We start from the raw sequence: 19,609 nt of genomic DNA on the forward strand, positions 1-19,609 counted from the left end.
TATCTGATAAATACCCTCCACTCTTCAGTAAGCACAGATACTGTGTCTGTTGCTCCAAGGGCTTGTGTTGCTGTAAGAGTATCTGATAAATATCCTCCGCTCTTCAGTAAACACAGTAATACTGTATCTGTTGCTTCAATTGCTTGTGTTGCTACTTTGGCTAAGGAATTAGGATTTGTGGAAGCCAGCTGTTACTGTGTCTTTTATTACAGTCTCCATAAGCTTGCAGAGGATCCCCACCATTTGTGAGATTGTGTTGTGTAATATGTGGAAATAGCTCTTGCCTTGACCCACTCCAGTATGCCATATGTTTATCTGTTTGTGGGGAAGTCAGATTGGTAAGATGCATGACTCCAGACTACTCTCATAGATCACTTCAACTCAGCCCTGAACATCTACAGTCCGTCCACTAAATCAAGATTTTATATACATATTTAACCATTCTGTTCTCTAGGCTGTGTTTAGTCAGCTGAGAAACATTTATTGAGCTTGTATATTGAGCAGTTTTTTTTTCTGTGTTAACTGTTTGCAATATATTAAGCAGTAACTAGAAAATGAGATTTAGACATGGTCTTCTCTGTACTAGGAATTTATAATCTTCTAGAAACATGTCTTCCACATGGGAAAACTCCAAAGCACAATTACTAGGCAGCACAGAAGTGAGTAGCTAGGAGTTTTAGAAGAGGAAATAGTCGGTGTGCTCAGGTTTCCTAGAGATTCACAGATAAACTGGGATTAGCCTTGAATAGGTTGGATTTAGCCAAGTGGAGACAGAGAGCTTTTTTGTAATAATTATGGTAAGAACACAGCATGGGTGACAGAAAGAGATCTGTCCTGTCAAAAAAAGGGGAGGAAATGATTTGTGACATATACAAAATATAAAAAATAAAAAACTGAGGTATATAAATCCCCCCCAAAAAAAAATCTGTAGAAAATTGTGTATGTGTACAAGCATGTGGGCATTGCACATACCTACAGTGTAGAGTCCATCTTTGTAATGGCTTTATGGGTGTATAGTAAATTGTTCTAAGGCAGATCTCCAGAACTTTCTCTTCTTGCTTGAGGAAAGCACCCATTTTAAACCAGCTCTTCCTCACATCAGTCCCAGGCAAGGTCAATGGATAATGGTTTTGTGTACCTTATGTACCTCATATAATTTGAATCCTGAAGTATTTACTGTTGTGTGACTGGCTTATTTCATTAGCATAATGTCTTCAAGGTTCATTCATTCATCTTGAAGCATGTGACAAGAGTTCCTTCTTTTTAAAGCTAAAAATTGCATTGTTTGTATATAACACATTTTCTTTCTTTTTTTCCCAAGACAGTGTTTCTCTGTAGCTTTGGCGCCTGTCCTGGAACTAGCTTTTGTAGACCAGGCTAGCCTCAAACTCACAGAGATCTACCTACTTCTGCCTCCCGAGTGCTGGGGTTAAAAGAGTATGCCACCAGAGCCCAGCACAACACATTTTCTTACCCATCGATGGACAACACAATAACAAGACTCTTGACTATTGTAACTGGTGTGTCATCAAATCGAGACATTAGATCTCTAACAGCCTATTTACAATTCTTTTGAATATATATCTGAAAGTCATTTGCCCACGTTTTAGTCGGATGTTTGGGTCTTTGCAATTGAGTTTCAGGAGTCTCTTACACATTTTGTGATTTTAATTCAGTATCAGCTATGTGGCTTGCAGACATTTTCTCCCTTCTGTAGGTTGCCTTTTCAGCACATTGGTCATTATCTTCCTGGCACACAAGCCTTCGGTATGAGATCATCTCGCTTCCTTGCTTCAACTTTTTTTGCTTGTTCTTTTGTGTCACATCCATGTTATTGTCATCAGCAGTGTTCTGACATCATCTTTTATTGCATATGAACTATGGTTTGAGATCTCATATTCAAGTCTTTAGTCCATTTTAGCTTGTTGTAGTAAGGAATGAAATGGGGGCTCAGTTTCATCCTGTGATAACCAGTTTTCTCGACACAGTTGAAGAGACAGCCCTTTTATCATTGTATAGAATCTATACAAAGAAGACTTGGCAGGGTTCTTTCTGGGGTTTCTATTCTATTGTCCTAAATCTTGCATGTTCTTATGGCAGCTTGATCAATTTGGTGTTTTTGCCATCGTTGTGTGGTATCTTAAGGTTAGGAAGAATGACAATTGCAGCTTCATTTTTCTTTCCAAGACTTTGTACTTTCGGGGTCCTTTCTGGTTCTGTGTGAGTTTTAGTGTTTTTTCCTCCTGTTTCTACAAAAGACAACCTTGCTCACCGCTAAACCAATCGCTGTCTGTAGGAATGTTGAATAAGGCATTCGCTGTTGCACGTTAACCATTATTTTCAGGGCTAGAAACATCTAACCCCAAACTGTAAGGTCAAGGGTGGAAGCAAATGTGGAAAATTAAAGTGATTTTGTCCATAAATGCATTATTATTTTAGGCTGACATAAATTAGCATATCCTCATTGCCACTCCCTAGCTCATCCTTTCCTCTGGTAAACAGGAAGAGTCCGTTAAAACCTGTGTACTAGCATAAGGGTCATAGTCTAATGACTGGTAACATTCATGTCAACAAACCTGCAAGAATGCATATATTGGAGGTAGCCAACCATTTCCCATTTCTTATTTACATGAAGGCATGGCCAACAAAGAACAAGGTCTACAGAAAGATCTCGTCACTGATGAATTCCAAAACTAAAAACTAAAAATCCTGAGCACGTTTACTCCTCAACTCCATGTGGTTATTTATGACAATGAAAATTAGATTTTTTTAAAAAACCTTTTGAATTGTAATATAAACATTATAAGAAATTATGCAAAATAAAATTCTTAGGAAGGTTTTACCTGAAGTTGTTCTGACACATTGCATATTTCCAACAAAATATCTGAAGAAGAATGTCTTGGTGAATAGATGATGTTGTATGATGTTAGGTAGACAGGAAGGTCGTATGTATTTAGTTATTTTGAACAAGTTTTCATTCAGAGAACAATTGCGTTTTAATGTGTTTTATTGTTAACAAGAGAATTTAACAGTCTTAAAACTCCTGGTGATGAAGTTCATTTCTTCTGCACATTGCCCTTCTTGTTTTAACAGCATGAACAAAGGGGTTGAAGGACCCTTTATAAGAATAACAAATGTCACAGTCTACCAGTCTCTCAACAGACTTCAGGGACCCTTTCTGTAATGTACATATACTGTCAGAATAACGGTTAGGCCGATCGCTTTAAATTCGAAAAACTTTGTCTGAAAAGGCACCTGAAAGTTGAAAAAGAAGAAACTGAACAAACTATTTGAGCCTTAACATGTTGTTTAAAAGTCAATTCCTCGCATTTCCCCATGGTCTAGACACTTGGTGGGTTTTGCTCAGCGTCCCTCTCATCTCATTTCAACTGCTAACTCTTCATGAGAAATGAATGGTACCAAATAGCATCCCCACTTTGTGGTAACGCTGGCTGATCAAAACGCTAGTGGATTAGCATTTTTGTGATTTTCCTCTTCTGTATTTACATTGATTTTCTAGGGTGAGCTTGGAAGCAGAGGGCCCCCTGGGCCTCCAGGACTCAAAGGAACCCAGGTATGGAGGAAACCAATGTCTAGTCAGCAAGTTTTTCAGTAGAATTTCCCTTTTTTATTTTTGTGACACTTCAGTTTTTGCTTCATGAAAAGAATTTGCTTAGTGTGAACAATTTTTGCTCTAATGGGTTTCAAATTATTTATGTTGGCACTTACATTTGGAATCATTTTATAGAGTTCTGAACTCATTAGGTGATTTTTTTCCAGTGGTCCCCAATGGAATGTTGAAGAATCTGAATCCAGAATGAAACGTATATTGCTAGAATTCATATTTAGTACTTGTGACTATTTTATATTTGTGACTTAATAAATTGTATTTAATTGACTTGCGGATTGAGCGAAATGTCTGTTTATGAGATATTAAAGGCACGTGACACTGAGGAGGCCTATACATGCTGTCAAGAGCAGTAACCTGCATGACAACACCAACTATTCATCTAAAGGTGGAAAAAAGCAGCGTGTTTCCTCAATGTACTTGAAAATGGAGCATACTTGCCTTTTATTTCTTGTTAGAAAACAATGCCTAGAAGTTGCTTATCTCTGATTATGCTTGTCTCCCATCTCTTCCCACCACTCAGTTTTGACCCTTACAAGAAGGCACTGGATGTTTACATTCTGTGGCATTATAGCTCATTTGACTCTAGGATGTGGTTGTAAACTAGGTAAAAATACAGTGTTTGACAGCAAGCACAATTTGGGTAGGATCTGATGTGTTTTGTGTGTTTAGAGTCTCAGACAAGACTAAAATTTAAAAACTTGTGCATTTAGTTAGGCGAGGGTAACTCCTTTAATCCCAGCACTCAGGAGGTGGAGCCAGGCAGGTCTCTCTGAGTGCAAGGTCAGCCAAAACAAACAAACAAACAAAAAAACCTGCACATTGAGTCAGGCATGGCAGCATCACCTGTGATCCCATCACTTGTGAAGCTGATGGTTCAGGAGGATCACAAGTTTGAGGCCAGTCTGGGCTATAGAGCAGACTCAATCTTTTTTATTTTAATTTATTTTTTTAAATTTCATTTTATATTCTATCCACAGTTTTTCCTCCCCGCCCCCTCCTCCTGCTACCCCCCTTCCCCTCTCAGCCCCCCCCCTCCAATTCACTCCTCCCAACAGGTAAGCGCTCCCATGGAAAGTCAACAGACTTTCTTAGAAGAAGAAGCAGGAAGAGGAGGAAGGGGAGGGAGAGAGGATGGATGAACTAAGTACCAAATGGGCCTAGACCATGTTCTGTATAAATGATTGTTAAAAATACCATAAATATTTTGTGTTGTTTTTATCTGTGATGAGCAGAGTTGCCCTTCAGTGTAACCAACAGATTAGAGATGATCTTTAATGATCTCAGTGATTCTTTTCCTTTAAGCTTCTCCATTCCTAATTTCCTGTATATAACATGTGTCATCCCTCAACTTGAAAAACAATCCATGGGTATATGTTCCCTTTGAGGTGGGCTAATTGCCAAAATATTAAAACATGGGAGGGTTGGATTATAGAATAGCAGAGTTGTAGCAGGATTTTTGTTGCATTCCCTAGCAAGGTTCAGATTTCAGAATAAATACAAAGAATAAAGATTTCTACTTTTATACACTATTTTAGGCCATGAATTGTTCTGATTTGTTTTTAAGGGAGAAGAAGGACCAGTTGGACCCTTTGGCGAACTAGGACCAAGGGCAAGTATCCCAAGAATGGTGCACAACCCTGTGAGGTGGCACGCTAGCAACTTCAGTCATTAGGGAGGAGGCCAGAAGATCCTGAGCACAGGTCTGCCTGGGCATAATAACAAGTCCCAGGCTAGCCTCGGGTATACAGTAAAGGCCTTGTCTCAAGGGGAGGTTGGGAAGGAAGAAAAGGAAGTGAGAAGAAGTGTTGGAATTATATTATCTCAAAATTTAATCTAAAAAAGATTAATATTTTTAATTATAAATTAAATCATATAATTTTTGGTAAAGTAAAACTTTGTCTCATTTTGCTGAAGAAAATTGTAATATATATATATATACTCTCAAAATTAATTAAAATAATTTTTCACTTTTAAGAGTATAGTATTTTAATTACTAACTAAAGGCAAAAGTTAGAACCATTATGATCCTAAAATCCCCCCAGGCTAAATTAAGCTGGTAAAGGGGTTTTTCCTGAGATATAATTTTCCCTGTACTGAGGGCTGACTCCAGGACCCTGAATTTGCTAAGTAAGCATTCTACTACCCAGCTAAATCCTCAACCCATTGATCATATTGTTAATTGTAGCTTATCACTTTCCCCAGTGGTAAATTATTTGAAGGTTTCCCAGTAATACCAAAGTTTTTTTTTGTTTGTTTGTTTTTTTACTTCCCTAGAAAACAAGAGAACCGTACTCTATACTAGCCTGTATTATTTCCCTTCTGTTGGCTAAGCATCAATTTGGGAACTAGGATGGCTGACAGCGTATTACATGAATCAACCCAAGGCTGAAAACTCTGCAAGATATTATATGAAAATAAGGTTTTAGATCTATCTAAGTCTAAAACCTTATTTTCATATAGTCTACATGGGAAGTAGAGAAAGACAAGATCTCCTGAGTAAACTGGGAGCATGGGGACCTTGGGGGAGGGTTGAATGGGAGGAAGGGAAAGGCAGGGAGGGGAGCAGAGAAAAATGTAGAGCACAGTAAAAATCAGTAAAACCTTTTTTATAAAGAAAATAAGGTTTTAATAGTATATTTTCAGGGCTACTCCCATCAAAAAAAAAAAAAAAAAAAAAAAAAGCTGTGCTGGAGCTTAAATGAAGCCATATGTCATAATGCCATCGCCACATCCAGAACGGCTTGGTTTCAAGACTGTGGATGTTTCTGCTCCAGTGGCGATTGTTTACAGCGTAGATTTAGCCTGATATTCTATACTGTCCTGGGGTGCTTCAGTGAGCTGTGCATTGAGAACCAGAAGGAATGTTTCCTTTATGGTACTTTCCGAGCAGGTTTAGTTAAAATGGATTGCTGAAAAACTGTCAATATCAGAAAAAATGAAATGATTTCACCTAGCTAAACTTGTGATTCTATATTCAGGTGAAAGGCTGACTCAGGTCCGAGGGCAGGAGTAGGGTCAGGTTCAAGTCTAGACAGAAACCCAGGGATAGCCGGAAGTCCTCCGCTTGTTTGTCAGTCCTGACAGACCCCAGCGCTGAGAGGGTAGGCTGGGAGACTGTTCTGTCTCAGTGCTAAATATTATTTTATGGAGCCAGGTATGGGAGTCACACCCTTTTCTTGGTCTGGCATAGTCTTATTTCCAATCACAAGCTCTCATTCCCCAGCTAGCATCCTCTTTCTCTTGCTCTTTCTTCCTAACCAATATAATCCGAATCTGTGGTTACCCACACCTACTCCGGTGTTTGCCATTTTTCCTCATCTTCATCATGACTCCATATGCTCACTACCAGGCTTCCAGCATTATCAGTTTGATTATCTTCTATCTTCTTGCCCACGTATCCTTTTGTTTCTAAGTTACTATTTCATAACTTGCTCTCTGTAACAGTTTACTTCCATGTCATCCTCACGATTAGCCTTCTCTTTCTCCTTCCCTTTGAATAGAATAGCCTCCCAATTGTCTGCCATTTATTGCATACTCTCTTTTCTGATCTGTCCATTTTTACTCTGCTGTTTTCCTTTTCTGATCTATCCCTTTCCACTCTGCCATCTGTCTTGTTCTGTGAAGAAACAGTCCATTGATCTTACTAAAGTCAGAATTTTCAATTTCATTTTCCATTCCACCGTGTTCTTTTGGCGATTCCAAACATTCATCCCGTGATTCTCCCCTCTAACTCTCTAGTTCTGATATCTTCATCGTTTTTCCATATAGGGGAGCATTCTTACCACCATACAGACCTACCGTCCTTTCTTCCACCTTAAAAATAAAAGTAAAACATGCGTGGGCTTCTGTCTCTTCCAAGGGCTCCTCTCATCTCAGCAAACTCCCTTCTATGAGCTTAAGTCACTTGCGTCCCCAGCACTTCCACAACAATGGCAGATAGATCAGTGCTTCTGTTACCAGATCCACCAGTCCTTTCCAGCCCTCATTATCTCATCATCATTAATACTCGCATCCCTGAAACTTTATTAAAATCAACTGTCTCCTAGAAAAAAATATTTATTTACATGTTTTTCTTCCTAGATCACTGGCATCAAATTTCCTATTATCTTAATTTCTTCAATTTCAAGTTTTTAGAAAATCCTAAGGCTTGGTATATCGACTTTTCTTTCCCGGTAGTCCTCACTACTTCCTAGACAAGTCTACATGTCTGAGCATTTGAAATATCATCACTTCTGACTTCTAGAACACCATCTTTGGATCAGAACATTCTACTCTTGAACTTTGTACAGAGGTGTCTAACGGCCATATTGACTAAAATGTCCAAAACTCAACTTCTAATTTGCCATACAGCCTCTTCTCAGGGGTCCTTCTATTTCAATTATTCAGTTACTCAAACTGAAAATATTTAGTTGTCAACACAAGAACACAGCCATCATCTCAAAAGAATATGAGTTTACTTTGGAGCCTAATCTAAATGACCACGCCCAGGAACACAGATTCAGGATGCCTTAAATTCTGTGTTCTGATGCAGTAATAGTTCCATAAAGTTTGCAAGGTAGCAGAACAAAGAACAATTTTAAATCACAACAGTTGGCAATCACACTTGTGGAAACATTGGTCAGATAGGTACTTTCCAGAAAAGCAGGGAAATTGCAGCTATGAGTCTTGGGTATCATCTGACCACATTCTTGGCCTTTTGGTTGGTGGAAGCTAGCTATCCCTACATTCCAAAAGCCTTACCTCGTCAGAGGAAGGCAACCAAGGCTAAGGAAAGGGACTGAAAACTAGCCCACAGTATTCTGGCTCTACGCCTGCCACATTCCAGACTCCCCACCATCACTGACACCGTCTAATCAGTTAACCATCTCCACAGAAGGTCCAGATGCAAGTGGGTTTTTCCCAGGGACTTTATTTCACCAAGTTCATAGTGAAACTTCTCCTTCTCTTCTCCCACATTCCCTACGTGCATCACAAGCAGCACCTGAGGCTCTGCCGTCATATCCCGAGTCTGACCATTTCTTCCAGCTGTCTCTGCGGCAAGCCCGGTCCATACCACAGCAGAACTCACAGGACGGTTGCTGTAGGCTCTTGTTCATAGTCTACTCTTCCGTCCTTGTGTCGAGGAGACCCTGTCAAACATGGATTATACTGTATTTCTTCTCAAAGCGCACTTAAGACTTCCTGCCTTGAGAAAAGCCAAATAACCTGGTAGAATTTATATGACCCAGCTTCCCATGTCCCCATTCTCTTGTTGACTCATTTTCTGACTCAGTGGCTCTTCCCGCATCTCCATTCCAGTCATATGGACTCCTCATATGCAGCGCACAATGCCTGTCTGTGCTCTATGCGCTACCTACAGGTCGCCAGCTTCTGAGCTAGGGTCTGGAGGATGTAACATACAAAAACACACACAGACAGAGATACTCCGACCTCTAGTCACTGGTAAGAAGCCCTTTATTCAATAGCACCATGGAGGCTTATATACCCAACGGTCAAGTGGGCCAACAGGTGAAAACTTTATCCTCTGATCCTCAAGGCAAGGCAACACATGCTTGTGAAGCAGAGCTAGTAAACAAATTTGACACAGCCTTTAGTAACTCAAATCAGAAGGAAAGTAAAGATCTCTAGCAGGGAAGAGCAGCTGGAGGCCAGAACTCCAAATGGTCCCGACACTCATGATTGTGCCGGTATTCCATATAGTTTTCCTAAAGTACCTTTGCCTGTATCTAGAATTTTGTTCCCTGTCATGTCCACATAGTTTGCTCCTTTTTAAACTCTATATTCAAATGCCCCTTTCTCAGTGAGATCTTCCATAGAAACCCCATGAAAATTTTCTAAAGCTCTCACGCGAGTTGATCTCTCCTTTTCCTGTTTAATTTAATGTCCTTCGTATTTACCACTACCTAACATAACATGTATGCATATACATGTACATATGCATATGTATGCATGTATGCATATACATTTACATTTTTAACATCCTCACTGAAGTATGGGCTCTATAAGGGCAGGTGTGTAGTGTTCTTTCCATCCTCACAATTGAGAACTGTGCATAGCATGTTGGAGATGCTTAATTGTTTGTAGTTTAAATGGTTAATAAATTTGATAAGAGGGCATTGAATATTTTGATTTTATCTATTTCATTGAACGGACTTCTTTTCCTAAACCAGTGGCTCTCAACCTTCCTAATGCTGCAACCCTTTAAGACAGTTCCTCGTGTTGTGGTAACCCCAACCATACAATTATTTTCATCACTACTTCATAACTGTAATTTTGCTGCTGTTATGAATCATAATGTAAATGCCTGGTATGCGATGCCACAGGGGTCACAAACCACAAGTTGATAAGCATTGTCTTAAACCTTAGGACAATGATCGCTTTATAAGCGATGAGCACTAAATACATTTTTTACAGTTACTGTCCTTTCTTTTTTCTTTTAGGGAAAACCAGGGCAAAAAGGGAATATGGGGGAACCAGGGCCAGAAGGCTTAAAGGTAAAGTGCCTGGAGTTTTTTTTTTTTTTTATCAGTTTGAAAATACAAATTTTCAAAAGGATAAAGTCATGACATTTATCAGTTAAAATTAAATGAGCAAATTTCAACTTATGAGGTACCAGTAAGATGTTAAAAACTGTTCAAAGAGCAATTTATAAGCCATCTAGCTACATCTGTGTTTGCTGTGTAAGTATACAATTTAATAAAGAAATGTTGAGATATATTTTATAAACTTTTGCAAGTGAGATACGAAGTAATTCAAACTAATAAACTTCATGCAACTTAATAAAAATGTAAGGGTAATATTTGTGGATTAGATATGGGGCAATGAACATATATGTTAATATCTCTTTGTTAAGCATAGATTCCTTAATAAACAGCTAACAATGGGTCCACCTGAGTCTGTTTCTTACACAATCAATGAGTAGCCTTCATCACTGTATGACTTTGAAAGGATGTGACAGCCATTCATGGTTTCTTGCTTTGCTCCCATGTTTTAGATAATCCTTTACAACCACAAAAACAAAACAGCACAGAGACTCAGCTTATAGGGATTGTTAAATTTTCAAATTTAAATTTTAAAACTCATAAAAGAGACAGAGTATTATTATCCAATCTCTTAAGTTAACACTTGTTTCATATATACTGAACACACACTTTTTGACATCAAGTCAATGAATAAGAATCACTTTTAATGTATCAGCATGTAGATAACTAAAACATACTAGGAGAACGTGTGCTTGGCTTTCTCAAATTACATACTAAATCTCCAGAAAACTGATTTAAAGCCAGAAAGCTTAAACAATTCTCTTTCCTAAGATTAGTCTCTGTCCTGCCACATAGTATTAAGAAACTCAACATTGAGCTGTAATGTAGACAGACTGGCTAGCAACTTACCCTCAGTCATTGGTAAAAGACCGCCCTCTTAAGAATCTCACCAGAAGACAAGTCAGGGGCAGAGGACAATACATTCACACTTCTTGTTTCTACACCTGTGTGGGGTGCGCATCTGCAACAGTGAACAAGGGAAAGGGACTTTAAGGGTCCGGTTCTTTCCTTTCATTCTGTGAGTCTTGAGGGTTGAAGTAAGGTCTTTAGGACTTTAGACTTGGCAGTAGATACCTTTAAAGATTTTAATGTGTACAGGTGTTTGCCTACATGAATCTCTGTGTGCACCACACATGTGCAGTGCCCACGAAGGTCAGAAGAGGGCATTGGAGCCCATGGAACTGGATTTTCAGATGGTTGTGAGCGACCACGAGGGAGCTATGTCCTGTGCAAGAGCAGCCAGTATTCCTGACTGCTGAACCATCTCTCCAGCCTTAAATATGTCCTTAAAATGTCTTGAAGTAATGAATAGGGGAATGTGACTTCAATATGCAGACAAGTGTTGTTGGAATGAAAATGGATAAAAGGCCACATTTCACAAAAATACTCTAAATAAGTTGGAATAACTAAAGTCGACTTCGGGCTTTTGTTGTTGTTATTATAACTAGGTAATTATGTAAAATGGAAACAGATGACCTGTCATGGATATTGTTATTGAAAAACTGTAATTTTTTGAAATTTTATATTCCTGATCAACAGGGAGAAGTAGGAGACCAAGGAGATATTGGGAAAATTGGCGAAACAGTAAGCTTGCTTTATGCTTTTATTTTTATATTTTCACCAGCTGTGTTTCTTGGGAATTATGTTAACCATGATGTATTAACCATAATCATGTTAGTGAGCATTGGTAAAGCTTATCCACAACAGATTTAGACTCGTATGTTATGGTTCTATTGACAAAATTAAAGAAAAGCTGCAGTACAAGGGATGTGAGGAAGAAAGAGTGAATGTTTTCAGTGAATATGAACTATGTTAATGACCCCGGGGCATTGTTCTTTTCAGTACTTGACATTCCATTTCAGTTCCATTGATTTCACTCTAAAGTTGACCTTAAAAAAAGGGGGACATAAATAGGGTGGTGACAAATGCCTGTAATGCCAGCACTTTGCGTTAGGGGGTGAGACAGGAGGTTCCCGAGTTCAAGCCCAACCTGATCTTCGTAGCAAACACTATCTCAAAGAATAAACAACAGCACAAAGCTGACTAGATGCTAAAACAGTATGCATTCATAATCTGACTTAAGATTTGATGATAGGCCGGGCGGTGGTGGCGCACGCCTTTAATCCCAGCACTTGGGAGGCAGAGGCAGGCGGATCTCTGTGAGTTTTAGACCAGCCTGGTCTAGAGAGCTAGTTCCAGGACAAGCTCCAAAGCCACAGAGAAACCCTGTCTCAAAAAACCAAAAAAAACCAAAAAAACAAAAAAACAAAAAAAAAGATTTAATGATAGGAATCAAGCAAAAGCGTGATATATAGAGTATATAGTTATTTTAACAAATTGCAGTTTTGTTTAGGTTCATTACTGTTGTAGCAGAAAGCACGATGTAATTTTTTAGGATTCCTATTTAAAAAAAAAAAAAAAAAAAAAGGTGTTACAAATTCCCTGTGCCAAGCCAGCAAATATTTAACTAACTGATAGAATTATCCAAGCGTGATATATAGAGTATATAGTTATTTTAACAAATTGCAGTTTTGTTTAGGTTCATTACTGTTGTAGCAGAAAGCACGATGTAATTTTTTAGGATTCCTATTTAAAAAAAAAAAAAAAAAAAAGGTGTGCTTTTGAGTGAAGTGCCAACAGTGGCCAGAAGGGGGCCAGAAGAGCTGGCTTTCCAGGCAGTTGTGACCTGCCAGACGTGGGAAGAGCACTGGGAGCTGAAGTTGGGTCCTCTGCAAGAATATTATACATTGCTAAGCCACCTCTTATGGCTTACATATAATATTTATATTGTCTCTATAAGAAATAATTTTAATTTGGATCTATTTCCACAATGAGGAAAACCACTGAAAATAATTTCTATGGGGCTGGGCCGATGTCTCAGTCAGTAAGTGCTTTCTGTGCAAACACAGGGACCTGGGTTTGGATTGTCAGGACGCATCTGCAATCTCCCGGCTAGGAGTTAAAAACCAGACCCTGGAAGCGTGCTGGCCAGTCAGGCTAGCTGAATAGTGAGCTGTATGATCAGGGAGAGACTCCGCCTCAAAAAAGAAAGCAAGGAACAGTAGACGAGGCCACCTAATATCAGCCTCTGGCCTCCACCCACAAAAAGCACACATATACACATAACTGTGTACACACACAAACACACAAGAAGAAAATGTTTTTTAACAAGTAAACCTAGATAATAAAGTCATGAGATGGATGAAAATATTTAGTGTTCAAGGTTGATTGTCACAAAGCAAGTGAGTGAGATTGTTTGCCTCAGTGAGCAAATTCCCCCTTAGCCTCTCTTAAGATTTAAAGGGAAGTAGATTTTCCTACAAAATCATTTTGTAAGTTTAACTTGTTTACAGTTATTAATCCAGGTGTTCTAATAAGAAAAAAAAATACTCTGGACGTCTTAGTTTTGCCACTAATAGTTGTAAAAGTAGATAGGGAAGTTAAGTTGCCAGGAATCCTTCCAACTTCCAGGTAATCCACAGTCACCAAAAGGTAAGCTTTTATCTGCTGTTGCCGAGAAAAGACTTCCCAGTGTAGTATTTAGATCAGATTTTACAATATGTCTGATATGATTGAAGCTTTTTTGTTTCTCTGGTTAGTCAAAGAATGAAATTATGGTATTTGAGTATCCACTTGCTTAGGAAGTGTGTGTGTGTGTGTGTGTGTGTGTGTGTGTGTGTGTGTATGTATGCACACACACATGCATGAGAGACAGAGAGAGAAAGAGACAGTGCACGCACGCGCACACACACATACACAAACAAACAAGCAAACATTCCAGTCAGGATCCAAAGCTAAAATGCTAATTAATAAATGATGTCATTTCTTAGCGTTATCCCGCACAGTCTAAGAACCGGTAGTTTCCAGTGCTGCCCGCAGTGTGCTTGACTTCCAGGATGCAAAGTTTCTGTGGCTGGAATAGGAAATCACATTTATTGACCCTTGGCTATGTTTCGGGCATCGGCTAATGCTGTGATTCATTTAATTCTCAGAGCTTCTTCAACCCCCAGCTTTTACAGCGAAGGAACCAGAGACTAGGAAATGACCGATTAACGTTATGTAACTAAACCTTGACTCAAACCCAGAATTTCTAGAGACCCAAACCCCCACCTCCTGCCACACTCACATTCCCTCACTTTTCTATTCTAGCTGAAAAGCTATTCCGCCTGCATCCTGCAAAGGCGCTGTGGGCATCAGATACGTTTAATATTGGCTTGGGCAAATTTTATTATTAACTGAACAACAATGTGGCCTTGATGTTGTGAGGAGAACCCTCTGAGTAACTGATAAGCTGCCTAACTAAAGTACCTTCCCAATGCTGATTTTCTTTTCCTCATTGAGGGTGTGAGATGAAGGAATTTCTTCTATAAAACATTGTTTCCTCTGTTGAGCTGGTCACAAATCTAATTTACCTAAGGAACACTTTGGGCCTTCTGTAATTTCCAGATTTTATTTTATCTTAAGTTTCAGGTCCTATGAATACACGTCTAGTTCAGAATTTCGCTGCCAAATGAGCTTCTTCTCTTGAAAGATACAGAATATATAGCTGCAGTTCACGACAATAATGTTTAAAATTTTAAATAGCCCAGTATACAGTAGCGCTTCCATTTTCACTTGAGAAAAATTTTATAGTCATTTAATTGCTTTAGTTGAGTGGCTTTTTCATTCTCTAGTTACTGTTTAGAAACAAATTTCTTGCCGAGCCCATCAAGATCAGTAGTGTTATCTATACTTTATGTTCATATGCACGTCCCGTCATTTCTTGGATTCAAAGAATTTGAACTCTGTAAATGTGTCCCATAATTTTCCAATTTCATTTATTATTACAGTAAAAAATAACAAACTTTGTTTCTGTAAATGCATCTTGTAAGTCTCCAATTTCTCTCTTTTTAATTTTTTATTCAAAAACCTACACATAGTCATCAGCAGTGATACAATTTATGCATCAACAAAGTTTCTTAGTGTTTTCAAATTCCTGGCATGTCACTATTGTAGATTCAAGGGCAAGAATTCAGTATTCCCTACTATTCTTGGAGTTTTCAGAATTATGATATTTTAAATATACCTCTAACACTATTCACACTTTGCTACTTAAATAGCTAAATTTGTTGCTTAAAAAAATAAAATGCACTGTGTTTAGTAATACTCACACAGAGCTAAGTCCTACAGGAATAATCCGAACAGACAAAACAGGGAAGGATTGTGGCCAGTCCTCGGCATGCAACCGGTTTGAAATTACTAAGCTGTTTGTTATTTGTCAGAACCGTCTGGGACATACACTGTCAAAGAATAATTCCAGTTCTAGGAATCGTGACTCTCTTCTGAGAGGTTTAATAACCCTGCTTTTCCTCTCTTCTACCGACTTGGCAGTCTGTCCCTCTTCCGAACATAGTGCATCCTTCTGAAGCTGGGCAAACAGAACCAGACTCCGTCTATTGATTAATGGAGTTGTGTGTGTGTGTGTGTGTGTGTGTGTGTGTGTGTGTGTGTTTCTGAGTGGGAGGAGCATTTGCCCATGACTGCAAATGTTTTCAGTGGCCAGGAGATCATGTCTGATCCACGGGAGCTGGAATTACAAGTGGTTATGAGCTACCTAACATGGTGTTGGGAACCCAGGTGCTTTCAACCACTGAGCATTTAAGGGTAATGACTTCAATGGCCATTGCTATGAGTAGAATAATAACTTCTATGGAATTCTTTTTACTGATGATGATACTCAAAGTCATTCAGTCCTGTTCTTAGAACAGATTCTCTGGGAAAACATCAACAGTGACCCCCTAGAATCTTCTAGTGGTCTTTTAGCTTAAATACAAGACCTGGAAATATTTTCCATAATATGTCCTTGGTTGCATTAATTTTCAGTTATCACATTTCTTCCTACTTGGTGAAATTCATGATTGTCATATAGTCTGCTCACCCTGATTAATTTCTTTTAATGTAGCTCAGCCTACTGAATTTTACTTCACACATTTCTTAACCGATGTAGGGAGATTTTATGTGCAGCCTTACTATCCCCTGCTTTCTGTGCTGCTGGGCTAAAGGCCAAGTGCCTAGTGAAAAGACAAGTATTCTGCCTTTCATTATAAAATCTTCAGAATCACAGAGGCCTTGATAGGGATCCCTGGACAGCTTCAAAGCAGTTCATTCAAAGCCAAAAAGGGATAAAAACTGAGGGAGAAGCCAAAACCAAAAAAAAAAAAATCTCTTTATTAAAGATGTATTTTCTAGTCTTAAGGTGACTACCCTAAGTTTTTGTTTTGCCATGAAATGTATGGAATTTGTGTCTGCTGTAAGCTGTGATTCAGAAGGTCAGGATCCGAGATTTCAACCTCCAGCTTCCAGGCTCTCTTCTTTCCATATAGTAACCACCAATGTGTCCTGTCCTTGATGTATATCCTTGGCGACCAATGGTTAGGAAGATCTGAGCTAATATTTAGCAGAATTTGAAAGGAAGAGCAAACCAAAGTTTTACCCAGTAAAATCCTAAGACAACCTGGCAACTCACTTTTAAAATATTGTCAAATATCATTAGTTTGCAGGAAATATGGAAACATATTTATAATGAAAACGGAAAAGATTTGTGAAGGAACTGGAAGAGTTGTCAGAAGTGTTCAGCAGAAACCCTCACTTGTTAGTATGACTAGGGCTGTCCCTGGGTAGGATTATCAAGGAATTAACCTTGATACAAATTCATTTCATTATGTTCCAGGATTTTGTTTTTCCTTTCATGGAAGAGAAGATAGTCATCTTTAAAAGGACCTACTAAATCATCAGTCCTGTTTCCTTGAAGGTAGAAAGCCAGAAGCTGGGAGCACAGTTTAAGAGGAAAAGGTTGTGCCACACTTTACCAGCACATTGTACTTGACCTTAGCACGTCCTGCATATTACTGCCATTGTCTTAGAAAACGCCAGCCAGCCTCTCCTGTTTCTAAGCTACACAATGCCTAGGGACAGCTGTAAATAATCTGCCAGCCTGGGTAGCAGGAATGGCGGGTCTCTAGATAATAAGGAACTCTGCAGAGTGGATACCACAATACACTCTATCCTCAGGTGGATCTGTAACTGAGTATCAAAAAAGAAATAAACAGATACTCATTATAGAAAACTTGTGATACACCAGGCACTATCTTGGTAAATGTAACAAATCCTATTCTACAATTTTGAAAAGTTGATATTTTTTTTAACAATTTTACTAACTTGCTGTAGCCAGGCAACATACTAGTGAAGTTAGGGTGTTATCTCTAACATTTCCAGGTTACTCTTGGACCACTTAGCAAAGGGTAACAGATTACCATGTTCCTAGTAAACACCTGCTTTTACTGCTTGAGAATACAGATAGTCCATCCTTTTTAAGAAGCAGGATTTCCAAATTCACAGCATACCATCCTTGAAATGTAGAAACAGTGTTGTGAGTATTACTAAAAAGTCGTTACAAAGTCTAGCACTGTGTCTATGAAGGCAGAACACACTAGAAGGGAAGCCTGTGTGGTGGGACTCACATGTCAAGGTAGTGCTCAGGAGGTGACAGGAGGACAGGGATTTCAAATCTGTCCTCAGCTGGAATGGGCTAACAAATATCCTGTCTCCAAAAATAGAGTAGAGGAGTAAATAAACAAGAAACCTCAAAAGGCAGACGTGAAGAACTTGGCTGGGGCTTAGGCAGGGACTCCACTCATCTGTAAACTGCTTGGTTAGACATCACCGTAACACTGGTTCTTCTCATCCATGCTGGCGCCACCTGTTCTCATCTGTTTCGTTTCACCATCTTTCATTGATGTTTACAGCTTTTGGTGAAGAGATTTTTCATATCAGCTTTACCTACAGATATTTAAATTTTTATATCACTAATAGGCACCTTAAAATTATGAGTTTCTTATTAGTAAAGAAAATTGTTTCTCCAGTGACTTGAAATAATTTTCTAATTGTAAAGATGTGCATCTCAGTATTTTCTTCATCATGAACCTGTCTTTCTGTGTTTTAGAAGATTAGTCCATCTTTTAAAGATCTAAAGATTCATGCTTGGTTGAGTGTGTGTGTGTGTGTGTGTGTGTGTGTGCTTGCTTGCATGAGTGCACACGTGAGCACACACACCAGCAGAGACTAGCAGCATCAGATCTCCCTGGGGCTGTAGTTACCAGCATCCAACAATGAGTTCTGGGATCTGAACTCAGGTTCTCTGCAAGAACAGTATGTACTCTTAACTGCTGGCCAAGCCAGCTCTTCAGCCTCCAGAAATAGAAGGACTTTTATAGCCAAAGAAAAATGGAACTTCAGTCTTCATTTATTTGCCATCAAAAAGTACTTATTGAACACTTTCTGAGTGCTCAACACACAATTAAATAAGACTTTGCCCCTAGGTGGTTTCTGGTGTAGACAATGACAAAATAAGTATGCATGTGACTTTATTGAAAATTCTGTTTTGTTACATAAGACGCTCAAAGAACAAGAAGTAAAAGTTATTTTTGGCATGGCTCATAAGAACATACATGTTGATAGAGAAATTGTCTTTGGTTGCAAACACATTTCCATCCTCTTGGGTGTGGGCATTATGGTATGACTCACAGCTTTTGAGGAAACAGTATGTGAAGTTCTTATCTAGCAGGGGTCTGATTCTGGCATTTTGTTGGAATGATGTTCTGATAGTCTTTCCTTTAAGCTGTGTTACTAGTGTATTGTGTCTTCGTTTATATACATATTTATGTGTCAGCACAATGGTAAAAATCCCTTTTTGTTGAAAATACTAAGATAGAAAATATGTGGATTCTTTAGGTTTAAAAAGAATGGACAGATGGATGGAAACAATGGAAGTGTCCCGGATAAAGGGCTGTTGGGGCCTCCTGCTGAAATGACATTGTTCATAGACATGATGGCCAAATGACAACCTGGAAATAGGTCCTGAAAAATATCCATGCTTCTCCTTTTGAAAAATGATCTGTGGCCAGTGTAACTTGTGGGCTAAGGTCCTAGCTGCTAAGGATTATAAATGGTATAGGGCAGGTCTCAGTAAGCTTTTCTGTGGAGGGCCAAGTGCTGTACATTTGACGTTCTGAACCATATGGGTCCTGTCATATCCCCTTAGCTATAGTGCTGTAGTGTGAACCTAGTCCCAGACAACAATGAAAAATGGATGAGCCTGGCTCTGTTTCCAGTGAGACTTTATTTATAAAAACAGACAGCTGGCAGGAATGGGCCACAGGCTGCGGTGTGTCTTTCCCTGCTCTAAAATGTTACCCATTATCTAGGACGCCCCAGCTTTTATTGCATCTGCCTTATGTGCACCCTGCTTCATTTGTCTTTTGTCATTAACAAAAAGAGCAATAAACACAAATGTGATTTCCCTGGATCTTAATTTCAAATCCAAAGATGGATTCAGTTAGCTAGCAGGTGGTGCAACTGCTGTTCATTGATTTTTTTTTTAACCAATTGCAAACATAAT

The 19,609-nt window shown here is 38.9% G+C and overlaps 1 protein-coding gene across 1 annotated transcript in view; it reads left to right on the forward strand.

The window, feature by feature from the left end:
* The window catches only part of Col24a1 (collagen type XXIV alpha 1 chain), a 249,016-nt gene that overhangs the window by 102,421 nt on the left and 126,986 nt on the right, over positions 1-19,609 (forward strand). Inside the window, exons 21-24 of the mRNA XM_026783871.1 lie at positions 3,521-3,574; positions 5,196-5,240; positions 10,072-10,125; positions 11,713-11,757. Of these exons, the coding sequence (XP_026639672.1) occupies positions 3,521-3,574; positions 5,196-5,240; positions 10,072-10,125; positions 11,713-11,757 (198 nt within the window). The remainder of the gene's footprint in view (positions 1-3,520; positions 3,575-5,195; positions 5,241-10,071; positions 10,126-11,712; positions 11,758-19,609) is intronic.

The sequence above is a fragment of the Microtus ochrogaster genome, chromosome 21 (genome assembly GCF_000317375.1).
Source record: "Microtus ochrogaster isolate Prairie Vole_2 chromosome 21, MicOch1.0, whole genome shotgun sequence".
Classification (NCBI taxonomy): Eukaryota; Metazoa; Chordata; class Mammalia; order Rodentia; family Cricetidae; genus Microtus; species Microtus ochrogaster.